This window comes from Eurosta solidaginis, chromosome 1 (genome assembly GCF_040869045.1).
Source record: "Eurosta solidaginis isolate ZX-2024a chromosome 1, ASM4086904v1, whole genome shotgun sequence".
NCBI classification, from domain to species: domain Eukaryota; kingdom Metazoa; phylum Arthropoda; class Insecta; order Diptera; family Tephritidae; genus Eurosta; species Eurosta solidaginis.
The window spans coordinates 2,827,592-2,836,474 of record NC_090319.1 but is presented as its reverse complement, the minus strand read 5'-3'; the positions used below and the strand labels follow the sequence as shown (position 1 = coordinate 2,836,474).

The 8,883-nt window shown below is 38.0% G+C and overlaps 1 protein-coding gene across 1 annotated transcript; it reads left to right on the top strand.

The window, feature by feature from the left end:
• On the top strand, positions 1-6,632 carry LOC137253585 (uncharacterized). The gene is made up of 9 exons (XM_067790853.1): positions 1-351; positions 521-1,017; positions 1,074-1,437; positions 1,973-2,164; positions 3,031-3,056; positions 3,265-3,528; positions 4,322-4,933; positions 5,012-5,228; positions 6,253-6,632. The coding sequence occupies exons 1-9, from the start codon at positions 147-149 to the stop codon at positions 6,444-6,446; spliced, it is 2,571 nt and encodes an 856-aa protein (XP_067646954.1). The 5' UTR covers positions 1-146; the 3' UTR covers positions 6,447-6,632.
• The last annotated feature ends 2,251 nt before the right edge of the window (positions 6,633-8,883 follow it).

The following is an 8,883-nucleotide window of genomic DNA, read 5'->3' as shown; positions in this document are numbered from 1 at the left end:
CGCACTGCGCCAACTTATAGCTAATGAAAAAATCAAATAATAGATATTTGGAACGTCCAGTCATTGCTCAGCCGCAAGAAGGTTTAGTAGGTACTCGGTAAATTAAATGCGAAGATTGGTATAAGAGGCATATCGCAGCAATAAATATGCCAGATAACAGCCGTAAATTTAATCCGGATATCGAATTGGAAATTCCAAGTTGGATAAATGCGAAATATTTTGAGAAGATACTGCATAAGGATAATGTGAATTTCAACAAAATATTAAAAGTAACACCAATACCAGCCACGCCCCCAGGCGAAAACTACACATCGCTAATGTTGCGCATTATAATGGATATTGAATTGAAAGGTTTGTAATTGAACGTCTAGGGTCTTCTAGAAGTAAGCTGAGTCATTTTGTAAGTGATTTTGTTTGTAAAAAACTTTCGTTGGACTGCAAAAGCTCTGATAAGATTATGATTGTTTGAATATGTGTTTTTTTCTTTTTCTACTTGCCTTCCCATCGCCTGCTTTCTCAGATGGCTATACACAACAGAAATCATATATTGTAAAAACAATGCTGGACGATGACAAAGGTGGAACCATAATCAATTCTTTGAATCTCTTTCCCAAAGAAAAACTTATGTACGAACGTATTCTGCCACATTTGGAAAAACTGTACCACGACATCGGCACTAAAGTGAAGTTCGCTCCAAAATGTCCATGGATCGAACAAAATTCCAAGCGTATTACGATCGTCTTGGAAGATTTGAATACAAAAAAATTTCGAAACATTAATCGGCTTAAGGGCTTCGATATGCCGCACATGAAACGTGTTCTCGAGAAGCTTGCCGAATTTCATGCCGCTAGCGTCATTTGGTATGAGATGCACGGTGCATATCCAGAAGAATTCCAGAAGAGTTATCTACCTGCCAACTATCACAAATCGAAATCTTATCAAGCACGCGTACAAAGTTTCAAGGCGGCAATGGCGTCATGGGGATTAGAGGAGTGTGAGAAATATATGGAACGTATTGTACGTAAGCAAAAAGAAATAGTGCCGATAACTATGTTCATTTATTATCATTACAGCCGAATGCCGAGCAATTTGTGAATGCAGCTATGAGTTGCTTCAATTCGGAACCCAATGAATTCAAGGTGCTCAATCATGGCGACTTTTGGTCCAGTAATGTTATGTTGAATTATACCTCGAATGGTGAAGTGAATCAAATACGTTTTGTAGATTTTCAGTTGGGCAAATGGGGCCCTCCAGCACAAGATCTTTGGGCTTTGATTGTTTGTTCAGTGAAATGCAATTTGCGTATTTCTGAATTTGAACATTTTATACGCATTTATCATACGCATCTTCTCAAGTGCTTGAAGATATTTAATTATGCTAAGCCGCCTCCTAAACTACGTGATTTACATATTAGCATGCTGAAATACGGATTTTGGGGTAAGTGGACATACTGTAACTCTATCATTGGCCTAGCAGGTTCAATGTGATCATATTAAATGGTTTCCGAGATAGTCGAGATATACAGTACCTTAATGGTGCTTGTTTCCGGAACATATCCGATCTAGATCTAAACAGTTATTTAATGCAAGCTACACATTGGGACAGGTAGAACGGAAGGTAGAACCTCATATGCGGTATAAAGCAACCAGATTCCGCGATAATAAACATTTTAAGGATTTGGGTATGGAATTCGTGACCTTCCTCGCTATCGAGCAGTACGGCAAAGTGTTCCCTGCTTAATCTAAGCACCCTCCGTATGTATGTTACCAGGTCGCCATTAGCGTTTCTACACACATTTTTCCCGAGATTTTTGTTGTTGTTGGAGTTTTTGGAACTATTCTTATTAGCCAGCACATTAAGTTCCTCCAACTAATGCCGTTCAGTCTCACGTCTCGATATAAGTCGCAGCCCGAATTTAGACTGCCTTACATGCTTATTATGACTTCTACTCAATTCTCGATTTTTTCAACAGGTTACAGCACTGCATTTACACATTTGGTTTTAATACTCCTGCCTTCAGATAAAGAAGCCAGCCTGCTTAAACTGATACAACCGGGTGAAGAGGGCGACAAATTTCGACTCAAAGCTTATACAAATCCGTTATATGTGCGCGCTATGCTAGACATTCTACCATTTTTGTACAGAAGAGGAGCTTTAGATTTTAGTTAGACTTAAAAATCGAATAGAATTAAATTAGTTGGTAATATTGTAATTTATATGTAATGTATGGCCTAGAAAGAAGTAGGTTATAAATTACTTCGTTAAAGTCATTCACATCCATTGATAATTTAATATTGAATCGTATCCATGTAAAATATTTGTAATAAGACCGTTAATGTTGATAAATAATAATTCTTAAAAAAATCATAAATTTTTTCATTCTTGAAAAACAATCCTATAACCTTTTCATGGGTTGTAGCGGTTTAAAGGGCTGCTGTGGGAAAATTCGAACATTGAACGCAATACAAGAAAAGGTCACTTACAATTAAATTAAAAAAAAAAAATGTTTGTTCTCTCTTTTGGGGCGAGAGCCTAGAAAAAGGGGGCGTGAACCGTTTAATTTGGTGACTATAGCACCAAGAATCGGCACCGCAGCGTTGAGATATTTCAGCACTAGTTTTAAACTAGCGCTATTTATTGGACGATATGTATATACATATGTAAGTAAGTATGTATATTTGTCAATACTAAAAAGGTGCCGATCGCTTTAATACTCAGAAAATACAATCAACAGAAATCACGAAAGACCCGATTAACGGGTATGATGAAATAATAAAATAAAGGCTGATTATAATTTTTCTTATCAGCATAAAGTTTCCATATACAACATTTTAAATTGTTACTTAATAAAAGCTTTCTTATCAAAATCAGCTGTTCCAGTTCTACAAAATATCTGGGTTCGCTTGTTTGCCGTTGAGTACACCGCCGTCTTATTGAGTGGAGGGTGAGACGTTTTCTATATTAAATCTTTGTGTAAATATGAATAGATAATGAAAGAGAATAGTAATAAATTCAAAGTAAACTGTATAGTTAGCAGTGAAGTTTACTATACGCTTGTGAGAGCCGACATTAATGCTTCACTTGGGTGATTTGATTACTCACAGCAACAGCAAAGCAGTTCGAGGAAACTTAGCAAAGAAAATTGACTATTGACAACCGATTAGCGGAGTTTTTTCTTACAGTCAGGTGACTACTAGAAAATTATGATAGATTTTGTGCAAGTTTGTAAGATCTCATTAAACATTTAAAATTTTATATTACAAGGCTCGTTTTTGTTGTTGCTGTTCTAAAAAAGTAGTAATGGGAACCGGCTCTAAAAATTACCAACCGCCAGAATGGATAACAGCCGACTTTTTGCAGGATGTGCTCAAGGAGTATTTCAAAGATGATACCCTCCAAGTGCATGAGATTGTGGTTAAAAATGCTATGAGTGGTGAGAATGGCAGCGGATATGCAAGCGAAATGCATCGGGCTACTTTCAATTTGGCACGGAAAGAGGGAACTGGACGTTCTTCAGTGATAATTAAAGTGAGTATAACATTTGGGAAATTAGAAATTTAATTGCTGAGAGGAACCACACCTTTCTCGTCTGTTGTTTCAAAAATGCTCGTTGAAGTAAACTTTGGAAGTATTCGTCCAGAATATCTGAGGAGTGATTTTTTTTAAGGGCGTTTTCAAACTGGGAACTGAAATAAGATGATATTTCAGTTAGACGTCGATATGCTCTTTCGAACGAAAATAATTTTTGAGTCCTTACTTGCCTCTCAAACTGATTTCACCATACATAGTGAACACTTAAATAAATTTTGTCACAATACCGTTAATAGATTTTTAATCAAAAGACACACTCACTTCTTATGTGAACAACGCGGAATCTAATATATATTATACTTAGCATCTTGCTGACAGCGTAATCAAATTTTAGGAGATTGGGTTTTCGACAAGTTGCGATAGGTCGAACATATTTTGAGTTATGTTATGCAAAGTTAATAAAAATATGCATCCACTTTTTATAACCCGGGGCACTGTTGTCACAAAAATTACATTTCAAAAATCAGTATTCATTTGGAAAATCAACAACTAAAGCAATCCCAAAATAATCTAGAGTCTCGAAATGATCAATTGAAAAATTTTTGAGTTATGTAACACTGTATGAGTGTTAGGGATATAAAGTTTGGTGACGAAGTCGTCGCTGTTTTCTTGTCGATCGAGACGCTGCCCGCCCTGAAACTTCGGCTTGATACGCTTATTTCCTTCGGAGTGTTGTAAAATTGGCCACTACCCAGATTTAAATAAACTTTTTTATTTGTTCTTTCTCTAGGACCATCCAAAAGGCTACACCGGTGTTGTTGCACACAAAAGCAAATTGTTTAAGCGTGAAATTTTGGCTTACAAACAAATCCTACCACGAGTTGAAGAATTATTGGCTTCCATTGGCGATAAAACTAAAATTGCACCGGCATGCTATTACACCACCGAGACGCCGGAACCATTTCTTGTGCTGGAAGACATGCAACTAACGGGCTATGACAATTTCGAAAGAGGTCGTTTACTCAATTTGGATTACGCCTTACTAACTATTGAGAGATTGGCCAAGTTACATGCATGTTCCGCAATTATAGCAAGAGAGACGCCAGAAGTATTAGAAACATTTCAAGAGGCACCCATATCAAGGAATCCTGATCGCAAAGATTTTCTTGGTTTCTTTCCTGTAAACCTACGGTGTGTAGCTGAAGAATTGACACATTGGAAGGGTTATGAAGAAATCACTGAAAAAATGTTTAAATTAGCTGAAAGCGTCCTTCAAAATGCGATTGAAATGTACGATGCACATAAGACGGGATTTCGGGTTTTCAATATGGCCGATTTATGGATTGACAATCTGATGTTTCATATCCATAATGACACAAAGGAGCCGGATGATGCGGTTATGGTGAGATTTGTGAAATTTAAACAAAATATCCAAATTATATGTATTTTAATTAAATAAGTTGATGCACTTTCGTTACAGCTCGATTTTCAACTATCTTACTATGGCTCCCCAGCAATGGATTTGAATTATTTCTTGTTTGGTTCTTTAAATGAAAATGTTCGAAAAGTGCATTTCAAGTATTTAGTTCGTGAATATCATCGTATATTGAAGGAAACACTGGAGAAACTTCACTACGAGGAAGATATACCCACCTTGAAGGAGATAAACATCGAGTTAATTAAAAACAGCTTGCAAGGTAAAATATTGAGAGCTGAGCTACCCACTTAGACTCTTAAGGCATGTTCTTATTCCTAGAATACCTAGAGCGAAGTTGTTTCACACATACACGGTTCTCTAAAGGTATTTTAATATCACATTCTGTAAAAGGTGTGTGGTCTCCAAAGATTCCTTGAATGTCCCTAATGTGACGTCAACAGATTCCATCTCATATTTCACTTAAGAAATATCTCAACTCGGTCTGGCAATTTAAACTTGTTAAAAGTTTTTACCGCTCAAATTTGATTCGCTTATTTGGAGTGATGTTGTTTCCTATCACCTTCCGATGGGAAATGAACGTCTATTATTGTCTCGATGGACTCTTTTCAATTATATCCCCGTTATTTCTCACCTCGTTATTTCACTGTTAATTTCAATGATAACCGGGCCCAGCACGCCTCGGTTTACTAATTTCTCGCCACCTAAAAAATCTCTCATACCTGCCTAATAAGAAAATTCAGACGCCACCTTGGCGGTTTTCCCTTTCCCCTAAACCATTTTATAGAGCAAGCTCTGTAAAACGCAGCTATTATCGCCCTTGATAAGATGTTATTTAATTCCTCCAGTTCATCTACATTGACCACCTCTTGAATCCCTTTAGGGTTAAGGCCTTACCTTCTGCCCTCTCAATGGATAAAATCAATAGGTACTCACTTTTAACTCCGAGGCGCTGTGCAGTCATGAATGCTGCACATTATTGTGAGACGGCTCTATTCCCACCACTGTCTCGTTGCCTTCTTTCTATATTTCCTAGGCTCGCGGGTTGCGCCTTCAGGAAGCTCACATTAGGGGCCACGCCTCATAATTCTTAACGCACGGTTTTTTGATGGTCTGGCAGAGGGCTAGAAACTGTATTTTTTACTCCTGCTTAAGTTCAACAGAAAAGCAGTTAGTTCGTGGAGGAGCTCTAGGAAAAAATCTGGTTGGATGAATGTGCCGCACACCTTCTTAGCATAATCGAATCTCAGAAAATACATTGATAAAACTGTTGTTTTTCATTTCAGGTGTCATCGCAGCCACATGCCTTACTCCTCTAATTTTTATGGAAACGACAGGAGATGAAACGCTGGAAAATCTCGCGTCACTCACTGAGAAGGGCGATCAGATGCGAAGGCGAAATGTTGAAAACCCCAAATACCGCGCATTTCTCCAGCGAACAATTAAAGAGTTTGAATTATGTGGCTTTTTAGATAAGTGAAATTTACATATTTTTCTAGCGTCAGTTGGAGTACAGGCTTAAACACTTCGCGATACACAGAAACCCTGTATTATATTACAAATCTCAAATGTATATATATATATTATCATATAACAAAAATTGTTCTAATTAGTCCTGGGATTTGCAACTTAATGAAAATATTTGCTTAAACTAAGTAATAATAAATGCTGTATTTGTTGTTGTGAAGGGAGAACCCCACGGTGTGACAGTCACTTGACGGGTAAGAACCCACGTCAATCGGGTTCTAGCATGTTCTGTTCTCAAATATGGGTAAAAAGTGACTAACAATGCGATAATCGGAGACGAACGTAGTCATATCGCTTACGTCACATTTCGTACCCGGAACGTACGATAATCGGCAAATGATCATCAACGTCGACAAAACTCCTCAAAACCTTCAGGTAGTGTCTTTAATAATACTTAAAATAATATACCCAACGGATTAATACCCTCGAAAGCCCTCCCAACCGTTGCGGGGGCCGCATCCGCATGATGCACGGATTTTGTTTTTGCCGAGTCGTTTCACGGATAAAAGAACACCTCTAGCCTTATTGCTACTGTCACTGTTAATATGAAAGTTGAAACTAAGTTTAGCATCCATCGCGACTCTCAAGTCAACAAAATAATTAACTGACACAATACAAGAAGAATTATTAATTACGTCGGAGAGGGGCACATGAATTTACAATGCACCAAGTAACCAAGCCAGTCCCGGCCACCGTGGTGTGATGGTAGCGTGCTCCGCCTATGACACCGTATGCCCTGGGTTCAACTCCCGGGAAAAGCAACATCTAAATTTTAGAAACAAGTTTTTTCAATTAGAAGAAAATTTTTCTAAGCGGGGTCGCCCCTCGGCAGTGTCTGGCAAGCGCTCCGATTGTATTTCTGCCATGAAAAGCTCTCAGTGAAAACTCATCTGCCTTGCAGATGCCGTTCGGAGTCGGCATAAAACATGTAGGTCCCGTCCGGCCAATTTGTAGGGAAAAATCAAGAGGAGCACGACGCAAATTGGAAGAGAAGCTCGGCCTTAGATCTCTTCGGAGGTTATCGCGCCTTACATTTATTTTTTTTTAAGTAACCAAGCCGTTTAAATCCGCTTATAGCAAATGATGTTTTTCAATAGACGCATAGGACTTAATAAGTTTTACGTCATCAGCAGACATTCAGATTTTGGACTATTTTTTAGTGGTACAGATATCATCAATAAATACTAAGAATAGAGTGGGGCCAAGATGACTGCCCCGCGCGACGCCAAAGGGAACAACAATGACATTTGAAAGAGTATTTTTAAAAACAACTTTTTGCGTTCGACCGTAGAGATACGACGAGATCCACTGGGTGAGACCAGGTTAGAAGCCAAGTCGATTCAGCTTGTAAATAAGCAAGGAGTGGGATGCTTTGTCAAATACCTCACTTTGAATCAGTATATATAAAATCGGTGTGAAGATTTTCTCTAAATTCATTAGACACTTGAGTTGTGAATTCAAGTACGTTTATAGTGGTAGATTCAGCTTTACAGAATCCGTGTTGGGATTATGCAATCAAAGTAGAAATGGAAAATGTTAGCTGTTATGTAGGTAGCGATAGCTTCAAATGGGATGGCCGACAACTTTGCAATTTCTCGATAGTTTTCTACACACGTCCTACTATACCTTTTGTGAAGGGATATGAAGAAAGATTCCTTCCAGCAGCAGGAAAAATTTCGTTTTAGGGACAGATTGCATAAATCAGTTAGAGGCTGAAGGAAGTGGGAATTAGGCCAGGATCGTATTTGCAAGATTACTTACCGCTATAAGAAGAATAATAGAGCGATCCTCCCCATTCATTGGCCTAACAGGATGATATCGCAGCCAAGGATCTACATGGAACAGGGTTATACCACTTGTAAGGCTCTGCGAATCTGACACTTTCCATGAGCTGAACACAATTAACCGATGTCACTATGTCATCGGTGAGATTACACCTCTCCCCTAAATGGTGAGTTCAGGCATGATAAAGAGTTTCGTTTAAATATTCTTGGTAGTTGATATGTTGAGAGAAATTTGTGGAATATTCCGAATACACTTTTGCAGCGCACTTTAATAAACAAATAAATACAAGGCACGATACAACTCCGAAGCTTCTCTTTCTTAGCGTCGCGGTAATACTTAAATTTTCCCTTAAAATTGGCAGGACAGGACCGGCCAATTTTGTAGATATAATTTTGGCTGAACATATTTATAGTCCCGCACATCTCAGCTCATTTTTATTTACATTTCAAGGTTAAATAGTCACAGAGGTTCTTATACAAATCTTAGCATTTCATAAATACCAGGGACCCAGTTGAATAGTTAAGTATTTTCGTTTTTGGTGTCATAAAGTCCGGGTAAGAAAAATGTTCAAGGTGAAAGTTTAAATTTGTCATAGAAAAACTGGT

What these genes read in the sequence shown, in the direction of transcription:
- LOC137253585 (XM_067790853.1), top strand. Translation starts at nt 147, where the DNA reads ATGCCAGATAACAGCCGTAAATTTAATCCGGATATCGAATTGGAAATT. An exon ending in GCTGAAATACGGATTTTGGG is followed by an intron (nt 1,438 to 1,972) that starts GTAAGTGGACAT and finishes TTTTTTCAACAG; the next exon opens with GTTACAGCACTGCATTTACA. An exon ending in GTGAAGTTTACTATACGCTT is followed by an intron (nt 3,057 to 3,264) that starts GTGAGAGCCGAC and finishes TTATATTACAAG; the next exon opens with GCTCGTTTTTGTTGTTGCTG.